At 38.2% G+C, this 25,269-nt stretch overlaps 1 protein-coding gene and 1 long non-coding RNA gene across 2 annotated transcripts in view; one reads left to right on the forward strand and one right to left on the reverse strand.

The window, feature by feature from the left end:
- The window catches only part of LOC130456310 (uncharacterized), a 28,008-nt gene extending 26,552 nt beyond the window's left edge, over window positions 1-1,456 (reverse strand). The window contains exon 1 of the long non-coding RNA XR_008914968.1: window positions 1,379-1,456. This is a non-coding gene — a long non-coding RNA (uncharacterized LOC130456310). The remainder of the gene's footprint in view (window positions 1-1,378) is intronic.
- Window positions 1-24,454, forward strand: part of TMED10 (transmembrane p24 trafficking protein 10) — a 47,498-nt gene extending 23,044 nt beyond the window's left edge. The window contains exons 2-5 of the mRNA XM_001374921.5: window positions 5,167-5,278; window positions 11,487-11,560; window positions 18,365-18,491; window positions 22,129-24,454. Of these exons, the coding sequence (XP_001374958.1) occupies window positions 5,167-5,278; window positions 11,487-11,560; window positions 18,365-18,491; window positions 22,129-22,250 (435 nt within the window). The 3' untranslated portion in view covers window positions 22,251-24,454. The remainder of the gene's footprint in view (window positions 1-5,166; window positions 5,279-11,486; window positions 11,561-18,364; window positions 18,492-22,128) is intronic.
- Window positions 24,455-25,269: the final 815 nt, after the last annotated feature.

Here is a 25,269-nt window from a genome sequence, read left to right on the forward strand (position 1 = left end):
TTATTTCCCTGGATATTCTTGATCTTTTGTTCTTCCAAATGAACTTTGTTATGGTTTTTTCTAAATCAGTGAAGAAGTATTTTGGTAGTTCAATGGGTATGGCACTAAATAGATAAATAAGTTTGGGTAGGATGGTCATTTTTATTATATTGGCTCGTCCTATCCATGAGCAGTTAATGTTTTTCCATTTGTTCAAGTCTAGTTTTAGTTGTGTGGCGAGTGTTTTGTAGTTGTGTTCATATAGTTCCTGTGTTTGTCTTGGGAGGTAGATTCCTAGGTATTTTATTTTGTCTAAGGTGATTTTGAATGGGATTTCTCTTTCTAGTTCTTGCTGCTGAGCTGTGTTGGAGATATATAGAAAAGTTGATGATTTATGTGGGTTTATGCATAGCAATTCTTGATGTACTTCTGTTTCTTTTTTTCATTCCCCCTACTTCTAATGATCTTTGTTTTCACAGTTACTTAAGGCGAGTATTCACATTAAAGCATATCCTTGACATTAGCTCCTCTGCATATACAATTGGCACATTTTTCTCTTCCTACTTTTTAAGATGTAAGCTTTGGTTGACTTTCTCTTAAAGGTGTTATTTTAATATAAATCTTTGTATCCCATTACTTTTGTGATGGGATATCAGATAGGTAAAGTAGCTGGAACAAATTTAAAGTTAAACATCACTTTCCATCTAAGCAAAGGTTAATATAAGGCCTGTATAATCGAAAGCTATTTTTGTTGTTGTTGTTGCTGTTAGAAGGGAAGGAAAGACAACCCCTTGAAGGGGATATACTATTTATAAGAGGCAGAGAGAGAACTTATCTAGGATATTGATAAGTACGTTATCTGAATAACATTTAAACAAAATATAAAATTACCAAGTTGAACTCCTAAGAAACTAAATGACCTTACCAAATGATCTGTGGTTAGAATATTTTAATTAAAGAAAATTAAAAACAATCATTTTAGCCTATTGGTCTTTGCCAACTCTGGTTAGTCACTAAGCTTGGCCCAATTTCCCATTCTCTAATTTTAGCTACCTGCTGGTTTTGTGTAATGGGATTTCCGGGGAGCAGGGAAAGAAATTTTGAGATGATCTGTGTCTTGATGTCTAAGCAGCCTCAAAGTGCCATCTGAAAGATGAAAGAGCCTACTGAATTGAAGGACAGGAAATCTCTAGGACACCTATATCAGAATTCCAAACTGTAATAGTTAACAAAGCCTCAAAGGTAATGAGTTGTCTGACTTCATATTTTCAAATTAATCTAAAGAAACATGTATGATGCCAAGAGTTTTGTCACCTTGAAAATATTGCAGTTAATTAAGTATTGGGGGTAATTAGGATCTGGGTAAAATAGGAATAGGGTAAGAATATTGCAGGGTTACCTTTAGGAGCCAGTTGGAATCTTGGGGAGAATTCCTTAAGAGAATGGTCAGGGCCTAAAGAGCTGTTGGGATCTTAACTGACTACTCTTGGAGTTTGTTGACTCTGGGAGGAGGCTGATGGATCTGTGCTCTGGAAAAACCTTGGAATAACTAGTGACAGTTGGTGTGGAGGAATTTGGAGATTCAGGAAAAGACTGGTAGAGGATCAACAATAAGAAGAAACAAACTGCTTTTCTCTGTGACACTGAAGAGAAAAGGAGGCCCAACTCAGGCTCATCTCAGGCCCTGAAGAAAACTGACAGTTTGAACAGTGAGATAGAACAACTGAATTGATTTCTCCTTGGAGGAAGAAGGACAGTAAATTTTATTTTATTATATATGTATGTATATGTATACATATATATAAAATTAATACATAGCTTAGTAAGAATAGATTTGGGGGAATTAGTTACTAATAAGGAGATAAGTAAGGCTTGAGTAAATCTCAAGCAAGAAATAGACTCTTGTGAGTCAGAAGGGTACTGGGTAAAGTTTAGTTTCTTGTGTTTATCCTTTCCTTAAGCCTTTCAAGAATTTATTAAATAGGTATTCTTATAACTGTCTCTAGTAAGTCTGTAATCATCATCCTTCAGCTAGCTAGACCCAACTGTTATAACTTACTCTCAACTCACATAAGCTGCCTAGTAAGGATCAACAAACCCAACAACAGTTACTGTATCAATTATATCCTTATAAGAATGTATAGAGAATATAAAAGTGAAGAGAAACCTTTACGGAACTATGGGTGTTTATTATTGGACACATCATTTCTGTTTAGCAAATTTATTTATAATAAAAGACACCCCCCCAAAGAGAATATAAGGAAAAATACTTGTACAAAAATATGCATAACCACGCTCTTTGTGGTAGCAAAAAAAAAATAGAAAATGAGGGGTTATCCATCGATTGGGGAATAACTGAACAAATTGTGGTATCTGATGGTTATGAAATAACTATTCTGCTGAAAAGAGTGATGAACTGGAGGATTTCTACGTGAACTGGAAAGACCTCCAGGAATTGATGCAGAGCAAAAGGAGCAGAACCAGGAGAACCTTATACACAGAGAGACTGATACATTATGGCACAATCAAATGGAATAGACTTTTCTACTAGCATCAGTGCAACAATCCAGAGGAACTTATGAGAAAGATCACTATCCACATCCAGAGAAAGAACTGTAGGAACAGAAACACAGAAGAAAAACAAGTGATTGATCACGTGGTTCTTTGGGAATATGATTAGGGTTTTGATGTTAAAAGATCACTCTAGTGCAAATATGAATAATATGGAAATTGGTTTTGAACAATGATACATGTATAACCCAATAGAATTGCATGTCGGCTCTGGGAGGGGGGATGGAAAAGGGGTGGGGAAAATCATGAATCATGTAACCATGGAAAAATATTCTAAATAGATAATAAAAGTTACACAGTTTACTGGGAATGGAAGGATTTTTTGCTTTGAACCACTTCATGTGTGTGCCTAATTTGTCTTGTTTTTTAAAACATTTGTATTACTTTTCGGATTTCTCCTCTTCATGGAACTCTCTAGGAACAAAGAAAGTATATAGTTAAGCAAAATAAACAGATTGGCCATGTCTTAAGGAATAGATTTCATTCCACAACCATAGTTACCTCTTTGCTGAGAGGAGGGAAGTACATTGTACTGTTGTTTCTCAAAACATTTTGCTGTTGGTTGGCTGTTTTAGGTCATTATGTAAATCATTTTCTTAGTTGTATTTATTTTGTTCAGCAGTTTCTACAATTTCTTCAAGTACTTCGTATTCCAGAATGTCCTCTGCAGATTGTCTTTAGTTGCACAGGTAATGGTGATATAGGGTTGTGACTAGTGTTTTTCCACAGTCACAACTGTAGCACCTCCTTAAATCCTCAGTTGACAGTGGAAGTGTCTCTTATGTTCATCTATTTTGAAGAAGAGTTCTCTGTACTGTGCCTGAATTTGCCTGTTAAAAAAAAAAAAAGGTTTTGGGAAATTAGGCCAAGACCGTCCAATTCTTTGCACACACAAAGAATTAACAAGTCACTGACATAGTTGTTAGTACTGTGGAAGTTAAAGATTTTTCAATTTTCCAATCTAGACTGTTTCTTCTCTTTTTTCTCTTTCCATCTTCTTCCCCCATAAACTTTTCCTACCTAACCCCCAACTCCTTCAAATAATATATTTTTTCCTTGCTAGATGTGTATCAACATATATCAAGTATTTTAAATGGCATCTTTTTGGATATTTTAGGAAACCACAAAGAACTCAGCTTATACCTTTTAGGGAAATAGGATATGCCTGTGCCAACTCTGGACTCATCAGAACATTGTTTCATTTGGTTCATTTGTCAGTGACTTGGCTTGTTGAGATTAAATCAGTGTTTATTTTTTCCCACCCAATGACATATCCTTAATGCATAAACCATATTAATTTACATTTAAATATTGCTTATCACTATTCAATCATTGCCATCTTAAGAACTAAGCTACTACAATGAGCAAGTCTAAAATATTGGGTTTTATATGAATATGCTTTGAGGAAGAGACTGACTTTATTTACAACTTTTGGTCTTAGCTGCCTTCCAACTGGAGTTTTATCTTTTTAAAATATAGAAATCAGATATCTTCTTCACCTTTTAGAATTTTCTTTGTTTCTGAGTTTTGACCTACTCTGTATCTAACCTGGTCCATCTCACCCCTCCCTAGGTATCTCATTGGTAGGTCCTACTTCACAGCTTCATAATACTACCACTACCTCATTAAGGGCCTGTGGGGCCAGTACATATACCTGATTGGTACTTGTTCTGCTGTAGCTCAGAATTTCCAAACACAAGTTATCTATCAGCCTTAGCCTTAGCCTTTCCCAGCAGCAGGGATTAAATTACAGGTGTGTGCCACCACACCTATCAGACTCCTAAAATTTCAGCATTAGAAAGGAACCCTCTTCCCATGACCCATACCAGTTGAGCTCTCTAGAGCTGTAGGCAGTTTGACTCCCTAAAAAACTCAAGTTCTTTCCCTACTATGGGAAAACCTCAATCCAAATTCCAGAATGTCATTCATTCTGTATCTAGAATAACTACATAAGACTCTGGTGAAGATAAAAGTTGATTAGAGAAGATCTTAACTATCCGCAAGCTTGGCTAGGAGCCCTATCTATAGTCTTTGTTATGTGTGGTAATTTTAAAAAATCAAAACTTTCCTATGTCATTTAATCGTATAAAATAGAATAATGTTACAGCAGCCCTTCAGGATGATAGGAAAATCTATAGAAATAACTAGTCTCAGAGGGCAGCTGGGTAGCTTAGTGGATTGAGAGCCAGGCCTAGAGATGGGAGGTCCTAGGTTCAAATCTGGCCTCAGAAACTTCCTAGCTGTGTGATCCTAGGCAAGTCACTTGACCCCCATTTCCTAGCCTTTACCACTCTTCTGCCTTGGAACCAATTCACAGTATTGATTCCAAGATGGAAGGTAAGGGTTTAAAAAAAAGAAAAGAAAAGAAAAGAAAAGAAATAAGTAGTCTCGGTTTGTAGTATAGTTAGACTGACAGGAAAAATCTCAAATTTTGCAAACTGGTATCTACTTGGACTTTTAAATCTAGAGCCCATTTCTGATGATAGCTGGATAAGCCCTAACAGACAAATGTGAGCTCCTTTTACATGATTATCCTTTAGAGATGTGATGTGGGGGAAGAATATGTTATTCCCTTCCAAAACTGCATTTATCATTTACTCTTATTTTCTTTTGCAGATTACAGATTCAGCTGGCCACATCCTGTATTCTAAGGAAGATGCAACCAAGGGGAAATTTGCCTTCACCACTGAGGATTATGATATGTTTGAGGCATGTTTTGAGAGCAAGGGTAAGTGGCCACAGAAGGTCCTTCCTGGATGATAGGTACTCTCCCCAATTTTGCTTTGCTTTTAGAGAGGCAAGGAACTCCTGAAGTGCTATCAGAAGAAGGCAAAGCATGAACTTCCTGTGTCCTGGATGGCTGTGAAGGGGAAATGAGACCCAAGTATCTACTCACGGAAATAGAAGTGAAAGTTAGCTAATTAGTCCTCTTTCCTCATGTGCAGTAACTGGAATTGTTCTGAGTCTTGTGACGTGCCTTAGGTTGAGTAGCTAGACTTGATTTTAGTATAGATGCCCAGAAAACTATTCACATTTGATTACAATTTTTTTTCTGTAATTTAGAACAAGATTTGATTCTCTTCTTTCATTGTGTGATAGAGCTAAGAACTCCTTGATGTTGGCTATTTCTGGATGAGTGCTTTAGTTGAAGTTCTTTTATTTTTTTTATCTTTTATTTTCTTTTTCAATTAAAAAGTATTCATTCCTCTACTCCCCCAGTTTAACAGAAAAACAAAACCTTTATAACATATACTTAGTCATCAACAACAAATTCCCACAGTGTCTGTGTCCAAAAATGTGTGTCATTCTGCATTTTGAATCTGTCATTTCTCTGTTTGGTCTTCTGCCTTTTTTTTTTTAAATAGAGTATTTTTCCAAGGTTATAAGAATCATGTTCCTTCTCCCTTTCCCCCACCCCCTCCCATAGCCAACACCCATTTCCATTGTGTTTTACACGTGTCCTTGATCAAAACTTATTTCTGTGTTGTTGATGTTTCCACTAAGATGTTCAGTTAGAGTCTACATCCCCAATCATATCCCCATCGACCCATGTGATCAAGCAGTTGTTTTTCTTCTGTGTTTCTACTCCCACAATTCTTCCTCTGAATGTGGATAGTGTTCTTTCTCATAAATCCCTCCGAGTTGTTCTGAATCACTGCATTGCTACTAATAGAGAAGTCCATTACATTCGATTGTACCAGCGTATCAGTCTCTGTATACAATGTTCTCCTGGTTCTGCTCCTTTCACTCTGCATTACTTCCTGGAGGTTGTTCCAATCTCCATGGAATTCTTCCAGTTCATTATTCCTTTGGGCACAATAGTATTCCATCACCAACAGATACCACAATTTGTTCAACCATTCCCCAATCAGAGGGCATCCCTCATTTTCCAATTTTTTTGCCATCACAAAGAGTGCAGCTATGAATATTCTTGTATAAGTCTTTTTCCTTATTATCTTTTTGGGATATAAACCCAGCAGTGCTATGGCTGGGTCAAAGGGCAGACAGTCTTTTAGCGCCCTTTGGGCATAGTTCCAAATTGCCTTCCAGAATGATTGGATCAATTCACAACTCCACCAGCAATGCATTAATGTCCCAATTTTGCCAAATCCCCTCCAGCATTCATTACTTTCCATTGCTGTCATGTTAACCAATCTGCTAGGTGTGAGGTGGTACCTCAGAGTTGTTTTGATTTGCATTTATCTGATTATAAGAGATTTAGAACACTTTTTCATGTGCTTATAAATAGCTTTTATTTCTTTATTTGAAAATTGCCTATTCATGTCCCCTGCCCATTTATCAATTGGGGAATGGCTTGATTTTTTTGTACAATTGATTTAGCTCTTTATAAATTTGAGTTAATTAGAACTTTGTCAGAGGTGGTCTTGTGCCTTAAAAGAAAATCTTTTATTTATAGTTTTTGTTTTCATACCACATATGTTTCCCAAGGTAGCTTCATCGCCCTATCCCCTTGGCCCAAGAGACATCTCAGACTGAAAAAGAAAAAAAAGTCAGCAAAACTAATAAGCACGATTCCTAGTTAATATCATATGCAGAGTAGGCCTTGGTCTAAAGGACATTTTCAGCAACTCATGCCCCAAAATGGTTAGACTTTCATTCATTACATTTTCCTAGACTCAACTAGGAAAGTTCAGTAAACAACACATGCAGCTTCACCATAATGGTTAGAATTCCTAGCAAGAACTAGTTGATTACAACTGATCAGGACCAGGCCTGCTAAGATTAAAAGCTAATGGGGATATTAACAATGATAACACCTTTCAAGATTCCAAGTGTTTTATGTATATCTTTTTATCTGATCCTCAAAACAGTTCTATGAATAGGAATTATTATTGCTCATTTATAGGAGCAGTAGCTAAATCCCAAAGAGGCTTAAGTGCCTTGCTCAAGTCCACACCGCCTATAAATGGCAAGGCAGGGAGCTGCCTGCCCTCCACATTTAATGCTCATCCCATTGTGTAGTGCAATGAGTTGACTTATAAATAAAGAAGTGAAGTAACTAAAGGACTTCTTCTGTAATGTTAATTATCCCCCAGGTCTCATATGGCCCACTGCCTACCAGACATTTCCACTTACTTGATCTACTATCAACTTAAATGCAACACAATTCAAAATCTATTGTGTTCTTTTCAAACCGACTCTCTTTCCTGACATCCATGTTTCTGTCAATGACACCATTGTTTTCTCAGTCATGATAAGCCCAAAATATTGGAAGTCTTCTTATTCTCCTTCCTCTTCACTACTTGTATCAAATCTGTCACCAGTTCTATGAATAATTCCTTTGAAATTTTTATTTTATTATTTTCCATTCCCACATTAATCACCTTAGTCCATACTCTAATTATTTTATGCCTGGATTTCATTATCCTCCTTACTTGCCACCTTTCTTCTGTTCTATCATGTGAACTATTGCCAAATAAATATTTCTCAAACTACTTTCATCAGCTTTTCCAAATGTAAATCCTGTGATCCTGGGCCCATGTATTATCCCCCCTTTTTAAAAACATTTAGTAGACTCACCAAGATAGAATAAAGTTATGGAATTACAGAATTTTAGACTTGTAAGTCCATCCTGAACTTGGTATTTAAAGAGCTTCCGTAGTTAATATTTCCCTTACATACATTAACTTTAAATTTCTCTCCCAGCATGAACTTTCCCCCCAGCTAGTCTGATCCCCATGTCTTTTGGAAAACACTATTCTTAAACATGCCCCAACAGTTCTGTTCACATTGTCTTCTGGTTTGGAAAGCCCTCTCCTCCTCCAACACAAGCCCTATTGCTGCCAGCAATAAGCTTTCCTAAGTTATTGCAGCTCATAATCTTCCTTCTATGATCTCCTATAGCATTTCTGGACCACTTACTATAATATTATTTAAGTGTTCTACAGGCAGGTCTTGCCTCACCCCAGCTAAGTTTCTGAAAGATAGTCATTGGGCCCTATATTTATTATTTGCTTTCCTGCAGGTTAGTTCTAGATAGTATACTTCAGTATACTACTGTAATATATAGTTCTGGGCACATAAGAATTTAGCAGACAGTTATTAAGCATTGTAGTGGCAAGCCTATGGCACATGTGCCAAAGATGGCACGCAAAGACCTCTCTGTGGGTATGTGCAGGTCCCTGGCTTGGCTGTCTGGGAGTCTGGCCCTGCCCCAGAATGCAGGGGGTGGGGCTCTTGATCCTCTCTCCTTCCAGGTAGAGCTTAGCACTGGCTTCACTGCTGCATTCACTTCCTGAATGAAGGGGGGGAAGATGAGGTGTGGAACTGGAGCCTACCTTCACTGTAGCTGCAATGGAGCTCAGCAAGGCCAGACTGTGGGCCCTGCCCCTGAACAGGGGTGGGGTGCTAGTGGTTCTCTCATTTGTTAATATCTTGCCTGTCTTACCTTTTCCTTTCTGACACCACCTAGACTGAAGTCTATCTTTTCAAACTGATATAAAACTGAAAGAGGTATTTGTTTGTTTTTTAATGGGAAATTTTCTAGGGACTTGGTTATCTGGAATCAGATCTGGCAGAGGGCTGAGATTTTACTTGTGATTGAATAATATTGTGCTGTGACAAAGTGGGAACTGGTGCAAAGAAACTGTTAGTGTTAGGCAAAGGATATCCTAGATAGTTGGACCAGGTGCTTTTATGAGCTGCTTGGATTTCATAACTCCTAAAATGAGGAAGGGAAAATTTAAAATGTTTTTATATCTCCTATAGGAACTGTGGTAATATCAGGGTTGCACACCTAGGTTTTGGGGCAAAGTCCTCTGAAAGCATCATCACCTATTGATGGGATTGGGAATCAGATATTCATCCTGACATTCAAAGCTTTCTGTAGTTTTATTTTAGCTTGCCTATCTATCCTTTATCTAATGAATCTACTGCTCTAACCATGTTTGTCTCTTTACTGCCTTCTGAACATACTGGACTATGTCTACCCTTCCCTCCCTTTTCTTCCCCCCCCCTTCATTCTTTATTTTTTTTAAACCCTTACCTTCTGTCTTGGAGTCAATACTCTGTATTGGCTCCAAGGCAGAAGAGTGGTAAGGGCTAGGCAATGGGGGTCAAGTGACTTGCCCAGGGTCACACAGCTGGGAAGTGTCTGAGGCCAGATTTGAACCTAGGACCTCCCATCTCTAGGCCTGGCTCTCAATCCACTGAGCTACCCAGCTGTCCCCCTCTCCCCCCCTTCATTCTTTCCCTCACCCTACTCCATCCCCACTCTCATCTCCCAACTTGAATTACATGCACTCCCACTACCCCCCTTCTTAAGTTCTTTCAGTCTGCTCAAAGCCTGACTTCTTCATGAAATCTGTACTCCCACTGTTGGCCCACAATTCTCCTTTTTCTGACTTCTAGCATTTATTATTTATGTCACTGCTTTTGGCAGCTTATCAATAAGACCTTTAAGTACAGGGACTATATCCTTGGCAGATATGTCATCTGTAAATACTTGTTGAATTTAATTCCACATTATTATTAAGACTAACTCTTATTTTCAGAGAATATGTTCCTCAGCTTGGTTAGCTTTCATGGACAAAATATTAGACTCAAATAAAGCTCTGATCCCAGATTCTAGAGTTGGACCTAGAGGTCAATTAGTATAATCTCCTTATTTTACTAATGAGAGAATTGAGGCCTGACGAGTGTAAGTGACATGTCTGAGGTAGTTAAAATTTGAATTCTGGTCCTTGGACTCCACACATAGAATTCTTTACACTATGCCCAATTGTCACTTTACACTGCCTGAATGTCACTTCTTAACATTTGCTGTGCAACTAATCACTTAAACTTTTGCACACTTAAAATACCTACTTTGCAGGCTTGTTGTAAGAAATCAAGTGAGATAATACATGCAGAGCATTTTGTGTTATATAAATGTGAGTTAATTATTTGATGCCTGCTATGCATGATGCATCTGAATTTTAAGATCTTGGATCACAGAATCTTCTGGTTGCCTTTTCCTTTTCACGTACTTGATAAATAAGAAAATAATTCCATTTTACCACTCTGGGTCAGAGATGAACTTTTTGTTAGTATGACCATTGTTTTGTTGATTGCTGTCATCATAAATAGACTTCTTTCTGAAGAACAGAAACCTTTCTTTATAATGACATCATTTGGAAGGAATATTCAAGGCCATGAAGTCCACTCCCACTGATTTTAAAAATGAGAAAGCTGAGGTTAAATGACTTGGCCAGGGTCACACAACTAGTAAGTGTCTGAAACAGGATTAAACTCAGGTTTTCCTAACTCTTAAGCCCAGTGCACTGCTCAGTTTGCTATCAGGCTTTCTTAAGATGTTCTGAATTTTCAGGGGTTTAATACTGTACACAGAGAAAGAGAGATTTCTGTTGTTTGGGGGCCAGAATGCCTACATTTAAAATAGTTTATTGCATGACAGAATCTGGTCTCCTTTTTGTGTCTGTATTAACTATGTGGTATCTTATTCACATTTTAAGCTTCTGTGAGCCTGGCTGCCCATGGGGAATTTGTCAGTGCAGTTCCTTCAGATGAGTGAAATGTATGTGTCAGCCTAAACCAATGACCACCACCAGCTGATTCTTCTCCCACTCGGATTCAAATTGTTTTGATTTTGTGAGCTTTATTTCACATTCCCATAGTCCTGTTTTTTTTTCCTCCCTCCCTATCCCTCTAGCACCAGCTGCAGTATCTTGTGTCTTACACACTTAGTACTGTTTGCCAGCAGCCTGTTCTCTTTGCTTTCCGGAGTCCCACACAGATCCAGGCTTTGTCTGGAGCGCTTGTGATTTTAGGCAGAGACGGGAATTCTCTGCAGCTGAGTAGGGGGAGGGACTGCCTGTTTCCCTTTATTGAGAGGGTGGGGGCAAGGAGAGAGTGGGTGGGTGATTTCCTGGAATGTTAAATATTCCACACAATGAATCCTTTCATTTCGTTTCCAGGAACAGGGCGGACACCTGACCAGCTCGTGATCCTGGACATGAAGCATGGGGTAGAAGCGAAAAATTATGAGGAGGTATGTCCTACAGTGATACCCAGTTAGGCAGTAGCCAACTATGCTACTAGGACTCCGTGACCCACTAAGGCCAGTAGGCTGTGCTTTGCCCAGAATGCTGTATTTTTCTCAGCAGTCACATGACAACCAGCTGTTAGTAATCTGGTGTCTTACTGATATGGAAAGTTAGTTTAGCAGTCTTGAAAAACATTCCTGGCTTTGTTGTTAGCCAAAGAGACTCTATTGACAGCCCTTTGGAAATGTCAGGGTGATAAAACTCCCTTCTGCTTGCCATTAGTTCTCTTGAGGCAAACTTCAGATATGCTTAGTTCTAATTTTAAAAGCTGGAATCTGTTTCTCTGTTGAAATCCAAAGTTGGGAAAAGTGGTTTGTTTTGGCTTTTTGAATGCCCGTGGAGCTATTTTCTTGGGCGCATGAATTCACTTTTATTTAATCTTGAGCAACAGTGCCCTCTGAGACACAAAGGAAGACAAAAGTTTCTTTTAGTAAAAGTAAGAGTACTAAAGGTAGGAAACTGAAAAAAATTGTAGGAGACTAGTTTGGTGATGAATGGCAGTTAGATGCCCACATAAAAGTGTGGTAGAGATTCAAGTCATTGCACTTGGGGATGGAGGTTAGGAGAGTGGCCAGTTGCATATAATGAATGAGGCATCATGGAACAAAGGAGCACAGATTCATCTCTTAGGAGGGCCCAGCTGGAAGATTTTGGGGGTGGCACAAAAGGATTCACTAAATTAGAAGAGACTCGGGGGAACCACAAGTAGAATTTAAGGACAAGAGGTATCAATCTCTAATGAAAGAATATGTTTTATTTGGCTGAGTAACAGTTCAGGCTATGAAAAAGAGGGGAGAACAGGAAATAATAAAGTATTTTTGAAGACTATAAACTAAGGAAGGTTAGTTGTGCAAAGCCATTTAAAGGAATTTGTAGAAGTGTGTAACAAAGTGACCAGAAAACAAGAGAAGGAATAATTTTCTTAGAAAAATGATGGGAGCCACTTGAGATTTATCTTTGAACCAGATATTGAAAGGAAGATGCCCTGGCTTGAATGAGGAGTGGAAATAAATGGCTAGTTTTGAAATAGGAAGTAGTGAAGTAGGGATGATAATTCTTTGAGATGTTTCTGCTCGTTTTCTCCTGGGATCTCCAAGTAGGTTGTCCTGTCAAGTGTTCAAATGAAACTGCTCTGACTTATCTGTCAACAGTAGAACAGAGCAAATGAGCCAGTAGATACTCCTTGGAGATACTGTGTTGCTTGCCCCATCTGAATTTTGATCAATAAAAAAAGAATAGATTTTTGTTTTTCTCCAGATGGGTTTAAGAATAAAGGTTTTCTCAAGTCTTCACAGTGCCAAAGATGAGGGACTCTAATAAAAAGTGAGAAAGGAATAGAATGCTTTCCATTTGATAGCAAGTGGCTAAACTTTGATCTTTCTCCTTTTAGTTAGACACCAAACAGATATCCCAAAGACATTTAAACTGTGACTTTATGAAGGTACAGTAATCTTTCTACCCAATCTCTTGTTCCAAATTATAGTAGCTCCCAAGGCAACACTGCTGGGTTTTTATAACTTAACAGGCAACAAGATCTCAGCTGGACTTTTGGGATATAGCTTAGATTGAACTCTTCTTTCTTTCAGCATAATAGATAGCTATTTTATCAGCTGCACCTTAAGTATCCAATAAGGCTTTTTATGTAGCAGTTTCTTTTGTTCTTTAAATTAGAAGACACATAAATGACACCATTCTATTAATATTTGGGGGACTTTGAACCTCTTGAACTTAACATTAAAGCCTTATTTGTTAACACTGGGAAGAAGGGCTTTGGGTCCTCTGACCTTCTAGTTAATCCTTCTGGGGAATCCCTAACAGAAAGGAAGCACTGCTCTTCCTTTCCTTACTTCCTGCTTTGGATGTCTGGCACATCCTCAGCTTCTCCTCAGCCTGTCTTTACGTATTTGGTTACAACATAACTCAATGCTTCTGCTTCCCAATTATGAAACTCCCCTCCCCCAATAGGGTATACCATTATTGGGGCTCAGGAAAATGGGAACCTAGCAGCAACCCTCATTTGGTCATTATCAAAGAGGGAGTGGTTGGGTTATATTCCAAAGGCTGTGCTTTTTTGCTTATGCTCAGGATCTGGTGTTCCTTTATTTAGAGACAATTGTATGCTGTCTTTAGAAATAATAGTAGCTCATTTTCAGAGCCTTTTAAGGTCTAAAAATCATTTTTCCTACAATACCATGAGATCAGTAGTGTATAGTATTTTTATCTCTAATTTATAGATGAGATAACTGACATTCAAAGACTTTGTGACTTGCCCAGTATTATATAGCTAATAAGTATCCAATCCTGTCTGTGAACCCCAAATATATACCCCTAGCAGCCTTGTGAGGTGGGTAATCTCCATTTTGTAGATGAGGAAATTAAGATACAGAGAAGTGAAGTGACTTGCCTGGGGTCACACAATAAGTTAAAGGCCAGAACTTGCCTAACTCCAAGACCATTGCTTTTCCCACTGCCTTACACTGTTACTGCCATTCCTATATATCAGAAGCAGGCAGTGACACCATTTGCCCCTATTTTTTGGGTTTTCTTTTTTAAAATTTTTTAACCCTTACCTTCTGTCTTAGAATCAATACTGTGTATTGGTTCCAAGGCAGAAGAGAGGTAAGGACTAGGCAGTGGGGGTTAAGTTACTTGCCCAGGGTCACACAGCTGGGAAATATCTGTGTCCAGATTTGAACCTAGGACCCTCCTGTCTCTAAGCCTGGCTCTCAATCCACTGAGCTACATAGCTGCCCCCAGTGCCCCTTTTGTGTATTAGAATAGAGTGTGAGACCACGAAAAGAATGGGAGTAATTAACTTTCAGGAACCTACCCAGATCCATGCTTTGTCTGGAGAGTTCATATGGTGTTGAAACAGCTGATAATAGGCCTTAATATGGTAGGGAGTAATTATTAGACAAAAAGGTCAGAATCCTTGGAGTCTGTTGTTGAAATTTAAGAAGATATTATGTGCTTCTGATATGCTACATATCTTCTCCTTCTTTGAATTCATACTGGAGCACTAGGATTTGAAGGTCATCCATTGGTCATCTTTTACAATCTAGCTTCAGGTCCTTTTAGTCAGTCCCTCCTATGTGGTCAGATGTTTTGTGTGTCTCTTAGAAAATTAGTTTAGCACAGCTAAAATGAAATATTTTGCCCTTCTGCCTAAAAATGTACAAAACTTCCCAACTTGATGCTTATATGGAGAGAATGCACTTCTGTCTTAAAAAGGATAGCAAGCAGTCTTCTTGATTTCTCAGTTTGTTTTTTCCAGGACAGCATAGGTAGATGTCTGGCTTTTATTACCTTGTGCCTCTTAGTGTCTTGCCTTTTGCTTGATTTCATTATGTGAATTTAGCATGTTTCTGATAATTTATGGTCAATATATTAATGCAAATGTTTCAGGGAACTAATGCTTATCTAGTGCATTTCTAGGGAAGCTAGTCATTGCTCATCAAAAATGCATTGATTTGGGGGCAGCTGGGTAGCTCAGCGGATTGAGAGCCAGGCTTAGAGATGGGAAGTTCTAGGTTCAAATCTGGCCTCAGACACTTCCCAGCTGTGTGATCCTGGGCAAGTCACTTAACCCCCATTGCCTAGCACTTACCACTTTTCTGCCTTGGAACCAATACACAGTATTTAAAAAAAATAAAGACTATATTAGTTACTTTAAATTTTAATTCTTAAGCCCTCCAACTCCCAATCCCAATACCTTCTCTGGACATGTCTTTTCTTTCAGCAGTTTTAATGTTAACATTCTGCTTATAAGCTCCTCAAGAAAGTAATATTATAGAACACATAAAAAAACCACAGTTTCTTGATTTAAATGACAGCTGAGGACTTTCTATAGCTCTCTCCTAGTATGCTAGTGAGGAAGGAGGAACTGTTGTTCTAAAATAGGACCAAAATCTGATAATTTCCAGAGTCAAATTTCATTTGAGATATAAACATTTGTAGAACTAAATGAGATGTCATTAATTCTTAAATCACCAAATAGGCAGGACTTTGCCTTGTTTTGCTTTCCCCAGACACAAGTAAACATGCACAGACTTTGTCCATAAGTATATTTTGTTCCTGTTTTTGTGTGAATTGGGCTTGTGTAGTTAATACTTATTGCTGTGATCTGGAATCCATCACAAGAGTGTTCTGCCCCTTTCAAAAGTCAGTTTCAGACATTGATGTAATGCTTTCATTAAATCTAGCTTGTTACAAAGAAATTTCTTTCTTAGGTCTTGATGCTACATGAGGGAAAAGAGCTTTATGAAACTAGTGTGAAATCTGGAGACTTGCAAACTGTCTTCACACATCCTCTTTAAGAAACTACTTTTTAAGGAGTTAACACCTTTCTTTGGTAGAATTGCTTTCATATAGATTATACTGAAGACTCCGTAGATTTATATCATCAGTAGTAATTGAGAAGGCTTTGATTTTTGTACAAAGAGGAATTCCACTTTTGCTGAAATTGGGGGTGGGAGAGTGCAGAAAGTGAAAGGTCACCAGATAAATAGTTTTTAACAACTAAAGGGTAACTTCTGTGGGGGGAGTAGTTTGGTATTATCAAAGGTTTGAATCCCAGCCTGACCATTTGTTACTTAATCTAAATTTTTTTTAACACAATTGTAGAGCTTAAATAGGCATTTATTGAATTTTGTTGCTGAATAAATCTTTAGTTTATTTCAGAGCTTTAACAATCCCAACAGACTGTCTTTTGGACTTTGATTCACTACCTTTGGCATTAGGTTTCTGTGGGTGGTCTCCCCGCCCACAAGTCTTTCCCCACTCCAATCTGTCATCTTCTCACATATTGATCTTCCTTAAAGTATAGGTCATATACATTCACATTCCAGTGATTCCCTATTTACTTCCAGAATCAATTCTGTTTGGCCTTCAAAACCCTTTATAACCTATACTTTATCCCACCACCTCTACATACTCTGCTATCCAGTGACACTATCTCTATCTCGCAACTCAGTACATTTTCACTGGCTGTCCCCATATCCGGAATGTTCTCCTGCCTCTTGACTTCCTTCAAGAGCCAGCTAAAATCCCCCCATCTTTACTTCCTAGCTGTGTGACCTTGGGCACGTGTGACCCTGGGCAAGTCACTTGATCCCCATTGCCTAGATCAGTGGTTCTCAACCTTTCTAATGCTGTGACCCCGAAATACAGTTCCTCATGTTGCAGTGACCCCAAACCAAACAATTATTTTGGTGGCTACTTCAAAATTGTAATTTTGCTACAGTTATGATTCGGAATGTAAATACCTGATATGCATTATGTATTCTCATTGCTACAAATTGAGAGGTTGAGAACCGCTGGCCTAGCCCTTAGCACTCTTCTGCCATAGAACCTATACACAGTATTGATTCTAAGATGGAAGGTACAGGTTTTAGAGAGAGAAAAAAATCCTACCATCTAGGAAGCCTTTCCTTAAAAATTAAGCCTCTTAATTCTGATACCTTCCCTCTGTTAATTACTTCTAATTTATCCTTTATATAGTTTGTTTGAACATAGTTATTTGCATGTTATCTTCTCTATTAGATTAGGAGTTCCTTGAGGGCAGAGGCTAGATTCCCCCCCCCCCTTTTTTTTTAACCCTTACCTTCCATCTTGGAATCAATACTGTGAATTGCTTCCAAGGCAGAAGAGTGGTAAGGGCTAGGCAATGGGGGTCAAGTGACTTGCCCAGGGTCACACAGCTGGGAAGTGTCTGAGGCCAGATTTGAACCTAGGACCTCCCATCTCTAGGCCTGACTCACAATCCACTGAGCTACCCAGCTGCCCCCTTTCCCTTTCTTTATATCCCCAGTACTTGGCACAGTACATGAAACATTGTAGGTGATTAGTAAATGTTTATAGACTGACTGTGGTTTCTCTTCCAAAGCTTGGTTTGGCCTAATATTGTCATGACAGTGAATGTTCTGTACCAGGTTTTCACTTTCCTTTCCTTTTAAAAAACAAAACACCTTGTTATATGTGTTTCCTTAACATGTGAGGAAGTGAATAGTTTTATTGATGTCACACATCCTGCAAAAGCACATAGTTTTCTTCTATTTGGATCCTGTTATAATGTTTCAAATGAATTAATACATGTTAATGAAATAAGTGGCTCTGCAGAGGGAGAGCAAATCAGAGGCTTAGGTTAAGGATATGCTAGGATAGTGGTAGGGAGTAATTGGGAATTCATTCAGAAAGCATTTATATGTCAGGCATCTGTACATGCTAAGGTTGTGGAGATGCAAAGATAAAAATAAAATAGCTCCTGCTGTTAGCAGGATCAGTAAACATTTAAGTCCCTACTATGTGCCTAGGTACTGTGCTAGATAATAGGAGAAAGATCAAGATAAATATGATATGGGTCTTCCCTTGGAAAAAAAAAACTTAAAATCTCCCTTATGGATTGTAGTAGGTTTTGAAAGTGTGAGGACACACAAATACTACTACCTTTCACCCCTTTTCCCTCTCTTATTATGCTGGAGCAGGTAGTATGGGACTACCACTAGGGATCCCTAAAACTGAATGAACAAATGAGAAGAAGTTTGAAGAGTGGTGTCCTTGACAATCTGTTTCATTTGAAGTTTTATATTACTATAGTCAATAGACTAGGTGATCGCCATTATTATTGTTAAATTTTTCACATGGAAAGTTTATACATTGTCTTGTCTTTAAGTAGGAATGTTTTACTCTTCAGAGGTGATTTAGGTAGGTAATACTGCATTCAGCCATTCCACCATTCCTTTCTTTCCCAGATCGCAAAAGTGGAGAAACTAAAACCCCTGGAAGTTGAGCTGCGACGCCTGGAGGACCTTTCAGAATCTATTGTCAATGATTTTGCTTACATGAAGAAGCGAGAAGAAGAGATGCGAGATACTAATGGTCAGTAGCAGTTAGCATTTCCCTAATCATCTTCTAGAATTTTAAATGTTGGTCTTGTACTTCAAAAGACTTCACCAAAAGTGGGCTATTGTTGGGTATGATAAAGTGAAGGAGTTCATATGTGAACAGGTAGGAATCGTGAGTAGGAATTCTGACACACATTTTGATTCACTTTAAAATATTTTTTTCTTCTAATTGTTATAAACTCTGTCATCTAGTTCATGGCAAATTGACTTGAAAGTAGTAGAATCAACATATAATGTTTATTACATTTCTTTTTTTTGTTTTGTTTTTAAATCCTTACCTTTAGTCTTAGAATGTACTAAGGATCAATTTAAAGGCAAAAGAACTAAGGGTGAGGCTATTGGAGTTAAGTGACTTGCCCAGGGTCTCACAGATCAGAAGTATCTGAGATCAGATTTGAACCTGACCCTCTCAATCCTAGGCCTGGCACTCTATCCGCTGTGCTATGTGGCTGCTCTGTGGTATTACATTTCTAAAGGTTTTATAGATATTTTTTTTGCTGTTCTTAAATCATACTGTGAAAGTAATTAGTATGGGAAGATAAAAATATTAGCCATTACATAAATTAGGGCAAACTTTGCAATAATTTGCATTGAATGTTGCATATATTTCTGCCACAGCCTATTGGTTGTTCTGTCGGTTCCAAATGTATGCTACCCTTCCTCCTGGTAGAAAAAGTGTAAGGCAGTCAAAGTGCCTCTTCACAATCAGGTTGTTAAAGAAAATAAAGTTTTCTTTAATACAAAAAAAACCAGAAAGAGGGAAATGGGAATGGGAATGGGAAAAGGATCTGAAGCAAAGGAGGGGGAACTTGACTCATCAGTAAGTAGGAGTGTAAAAGAATGTCACATAGAAAAGAAAGGGAAGAAAAAAGAACAAGTGTACATTGGATTCAAATATATAAATTTCAGATTCTTCCTAAGGAGGTAGAAGGAAGCTGTTTATAATCCAAAAGAAGGGTATAAAGCCACTAAAGTTGTGTAGAGATCATCCAGTAAAGGCAAGGAAGATAGAAAAAATCATAATGGTTGGTGACTTTCTACCTTGGGACTCTGAGGAAGCCATTGACCTGATGATAGCAATAGAGAAGACCATTGTCATGGATCCAAGGCATAACTGAACATTTTCCAAGATTTATAATACCAGTGACTAGTACTCACTTTGAAGGATTCTTGTGGACACAAATGATACTGCTAGGAAAGACCTAAAACACACTTCCAAGAGTTATAAAGTCTTGGACGAGACACCAGAGGGAACACAGGTTATATTTCACCACTGCTGCCCTTTGAAGGTAAAGGATATAGAAGGGAAAACTGATTTGGGAAGTGAACATGTCTGAGAATGGGATTTACATTTCTGAAACATGACAATATAAGGATGGGAAACTCCTGACCAAGGGTGAAATATACCTAACAAAGGCTGGCAAGAATGTATTTATACAGTAGCAACGTCATTGTATTGAAAAGCTGCTTAGAAAAACTTAATTCTGATCAATGCAACAATCATTCATGACTAAAGGATGTATAAGGAAACATACTACTTACCTTATGAGAGAGAAGTGATGGACTCAAGATACAGAATGAGGTGGATGTGTAGATTCATTATGCATTATGCTTTATGCTTATTTGTTACAAGACTTATGTTTTTCTGTTTAGTTGAGTGGGCATGAGAGAAAGAGAAGCTAGTGACAGGGTCATGAAAAAGGGAGGGAAGGAAGAAAAAAGGGTCATTGAAATATTTTTTTAAATGTTCAAATGATTAATTGAAAGATGTTAAAGAAAAATCAAGGGGGCATCAGAGTGGCCCCATGAATTGAGATCCAGGCCTAGAGACGGGAGGTCCTAGGTTCAAATCTAGGCTCAGACACTTACTAGCTGTGTGACCCTGGGCAAGTCACTTAACTCCCCCATTGCCTAGCCCTTCCTGCTCTTCTGGCTTGGAACCAATACATAGTATTGATTCTAAGACAGATGGTAAGGGTGGAAGGAAGGAGAAAAATCATAGACAAGTAGGACTGTGTGGTTGGCATGGCTTCATCAAGAATAAGTCATGCTAGATTAATTTCAATTCCTTTTTTTAAGTTTTCTAAATTAATGAGAATATTGTAGATATAGTTGCTTAGATCATAACATTATTTGATGAAATAGCTCACAGTATTCTTATGGGAAAGAATCTAATATTTATAACAATGATTTGGATTTTTGCTTGTTCACCACAATTGCAAATGACACAAAAGTGGGAGGAATGGCTAACATTGCTAACTAACAAGATCCACAAAGATCTTTACAGTCTAGAACATTGTGCTAAATTTTAGAGATATGCTTGGGGTTTTTTTAGAGGCGTTACAAGTATAAGCTAGGGAGACAGATAGCAGTTTGTCTGAAAAAGGATCTCTGGTTGTAGTTAGTGAGCTACAGACTCAATGGGAGTCATCATTGTGATATGGGAATGAAAAAAAAGTTAATCCATGCTTGTGCTGCATGAAGAGAGGTATTGCTGTGGCAGCGAGGGAGCACAGTAGATAGTGTACTAGGCAGGAGGTCCTGGGTTCCAGATCTGGCCTCAGATACTTCCTAGCTGAGTGGTTACTAAGACAGAGATAAGAGTTTTCAGAGACAGAGACAGAAAGATAAACATTGCTTTCAGGGATAAGGAGGCAATAACCCTCCTGGAGTTGGATCTCCTTGATCAGAGTACATTTGGAGTACATCCAGGAAGCTATAGTTTGGGAAGGAAATTGATTAGCCACAAGATGTCCAGAATGAGGCAACTAGGATGGGAAAGATCTCGCTCCATGTCGCAGGGAGTGAGAAAACTGAGGACTACTAAGGGAACACATTAATGTCTTCAATTATCTGAAAGGTTGCAGAAGAGGGTTAAACATGTTCTGCTTCATCCCAGGGAATAGATCAGTGGGCATTAGGTATAAAGAGGTGAATTTTGCCTTGATATCTAGAAATACAGTAGAGCAGTCTAGAAATGCAACGGGCTGTATCTAGATGTGGTAAGTTCCCCTTTATTGGAGGTTTTCAAGCAACAGTGCTATAACCTTTACCTAATGTGTTATAATAGGGCATCAGTGTCAGTAAACAAGAGTGCAGCTAGGTGGAGCATTGGGCTTGCAATCAGGAAGGCCTGGATTCAAATACCACCTCAGATACTAGCTGCATGGCAAATCATTTAACCTCTGTCTGCCTCAATTTCATCAACTTTAGAATAGAGATAATAATAGTATTGACTTCCCAGGGTTGTTGTGAGAATCAAATGTGATCATTAATACAGTGCCTGGGACATAGTACCACATCAGTAAATGCTTTCTTCCCAGAAATGGTTTGGATTGAAGCCCTAACTTTAAAATTCTGTATTTTTATTTTTTCTTTGTATCCTGAGCACTTTAGTACACAATAAGTGCTTAATAAATATTTGTTGGTTGGTTCTTTATTGTTACCCTTTACACATTAGGTCACTGAAACTAAGTAATTCATTTAAAATCATATCATTAGAGATAATAGAACTTAAACTCTTTGATTCTTTTGCCTAGTTTAGTCAACTGAGCTTTTCTACTTCCATTTCCCAGAGGGATGTGTTTGCAGCTTTGTTTTTTGCCTTTTAGAGTCAACAAATACCCGGGTTCTGTACTTCAGCATCTTCTCCATGTTTTGCCTTATTGGATTGGCCACCTGGCAAGTTTTCTATCTTCGACGTTTCTTCAAGGCCAAGAAGCTGATAGAATAATGAAGAAATTCTTTCCCACCCTGTCTTGCAGCCAGGAGGACACCACTGGGACATACCTGGCCTGAGCCACACCACAGACAGCACATTCTATCTGCTGACCCTGGAGTTTTCTTGTCAGAACTGGCCTCATTTCGGGTGGGAGGAATGGGGAACCACCTAAACTCCACATAGGCCAATGAGGGAGACTCTTTTTAACTTGCTGGGTAGTGGGGGGGGTTGGGCTGGTTTTGCAACAATGGGACTGTCATTAAGGCCACCTATGATAAGAAAATGGATTTTGTAGATGCTGAAACCCAGCATTGCCATTGGGTTTCCTCAAAATGATCTGTTTGAACCATATGACTTCTTTCCTTTTCCTACCTACCTGTTGGCTTGGACTTCTACTCTAGTTCTGTCATCAAGATTTGTATGACCATATTGACTTGACTGTAGATTTACTGTGTTCTGATTGTCCTGTTTTTTCCCCCCCTTATGGTTATTATAGCAGTATAACCATTATATTTTAGCTGAAATTGAATTTGTTTGGGTGACTTCTAGTGATACAAAAATCCAAGACCCAAAGAAAAGATAGAAGATAAGATTCCTGATAGAGCTAAAACTTGGAACTGTAGTTCCATAGAAAATTCAGAACTAGGGATAAAAATAAACTTTATGCACTCAGCCTCTTAGATTTCTTAATGTAACCTACAAAAGTAAAATTGAATAACTTTCCTTACTTTAGCTCTTTATATTTATTTCCTATATTTTTATGCTATGTTTAGGAATTTAGTTCAGTAAGGTATAAAATTGTATAATTGGGAGCATCATGAATAAAGTAGGTGCTGGAAATACATGGAGTGAATGCATGCAGGGCCAAGAATCAGTGTGGGATTAAAGATTGAGTAGAGGCCATCGCCAGATGTGTTTATATATTTACATATGAGGAAGGATGCAGTGACCATGTTCACATAGTTATGCAAAATAGATGTTTATTTTGAAATGGATTTCTCAGTTGATCCAGAGGTAGGAAGAAACTTACTCCTTTATATTAATTAAAGTTTCTTAAGCAGCAACTGAAAGAACTGCCCTCAGCCATGTGATTGATTCTCTTTAATACAGAGAGTAATATATTGGAAAGAGTTGACAGGAGAGCTTGAGGTGATGCCTTGGAAGATAATGGGGAAAGATTTGGTAACAGGATGGAGACCTACTTAAAAGAACCTGGGAACTAAGCAATGTTCCAGCTGAAGAGAGTGACAACTATTGAAGCTTTTCCGCCCATTTGTGTGAACTGCCCCTTTCAAATTGATTTAGAGAACTAGTGCAGTATTGCCATCTGCTGGTAGAAGCTATGAGTTCCTGCTCCTGAGAATCCAGCAGTGGTAAGACTTACCAGTCTTAGTGTAGCAAAAATCCACAGTAACAGTAGTCATTGAGAGTACCATCTACAGTTTTGCATGTGAGACTTGTAAGGTGAAGTGTCAGTGTGTACAAGAAGGAAGAGAAGAGAATAAATGGGTGTCAGAGGCACCTCCTGCAGATGCAGACATTTCAAGGCGACGGCCAACACAGGCCATCGGGACTCCCTTCTGAGTCAAAGTCTGTGACAAGCTACTCACTACCATTCTCTGATCGCAACATTCTTCTCTTGTCTTAACCGTGATAGTCACTGAGGTAATTATGATATCAGTTGACAGATTGTCTTTCATTGAATTTTTAATCCAGGCGGAAAGGGAAGCTCTTCATTTTATCAATTCTCTCCATTACTTTAGACCCTTGACTTGAGTTTTGTGTAGTTTGAAATCTGTTTCGTGTTTGTCCCCTTTTTAAACCATGCTGGAACTTTCTCCAGAGCCCTCTGCTTTATTCTAAAGCTAATTGATAACTCTGCTTGCTTTTATCTAAAAAGAATTAATTGCTTTGAAAGACTGGTGCTAGAGTAAGTCTGCTTAGAAAATAAGAGTATTCTGAGTTCTCTGCTTTCTCTTTCTCTCTTGTGAGTATATTATTCAAAATGACCTCTATAATGTAAATGAGGTGGTAAAGTTTACAGTAAGCTTTACTGGTACCATGGTCATAAATTAAATGCAATTCTTGTCATAAAGCTGTTTTCACACAACTTGTTTTATAGGAAAGAAGCATGTGGGATTTATACAGATTTACCTGTAAGTATTGGATTGGGTATTTTTGTGTAAATTTTCTGAAATAAAGTTTAGGGGAAACCATTTTAGTTGTGTTTATGAGTCTAGTCTATATCTCTGCTAAAATTTTTGATTGTGCTTTTGCAGATTCCTCAGTTCTAAAGAGGGACAAATTTATATATGATGACGACTAAGGGGGAAAAGTCCTGCCTTCATGAATTTCAAGCTAGGTTAAGGATAGTTAAGCTACTAAACATTGAGTAATATCGCCATCTGCTGTTAAAATGGATAGATCACACCCCTCAGAATCTGGCAATTCGAATCCTGCTGTAGGTGCAGTAAACTGTGGGCATGTCTTGAAAGATCCTATCTGCATTATATGGTATGGTACTATGGAGGATCACCTAGAAGACCCAACTGATACCCTTTAAGCTGAGCTTTCCCTGTGAATTGTTGCTAGAACTGCTTGTGTCCAAGGACTTTCTTTTCTCTTCCTGCCCAGGCAACAACCCCAAAATTATACTTGAGTTCACTTCTTGGAACTTGGAGTTCACCTCTGACATGAGCAATCCTTGGTAACTAATGTTAAATTCCCTAACAGGCAAGGGGTAGTTTAGCCTCTTCCCTCATTTATTGTAATAAAGCATTTTTTAAGACCCTCCCTTAATATTAATCTTGTGAATATGTATGTTCACTTAATCTCTCCTTAAGATCAGATAATAAAAAGTTATTCATAACTTAGCTTTTAACAGACTTAGAAAAGTTTACTCACAAGAAATAGTTCCAAATCTGATTATTGTTCCTATGTAATGAAGAACTCAGTATAGTTATTCCTATTCAGTTTCTTCTAAAATAAGCAGACAGTTTTCATGGTGGTGGATGTCATTTGCACTTATATT

This window comes from Monodelphis domestica, chromosome 1 (assembly GCF_027887165.1).
Source record: "Monodelphis domestica isolate mMonDom1 chromosome 1, mMonDom1.pri, whole genome shotgun sequence".
NCBI lineage: Eukaryota > Metazoa > Chordata > Mammalia > Didelphimorphia > Didelphidae > Monodelphis > Monodelphis domestica.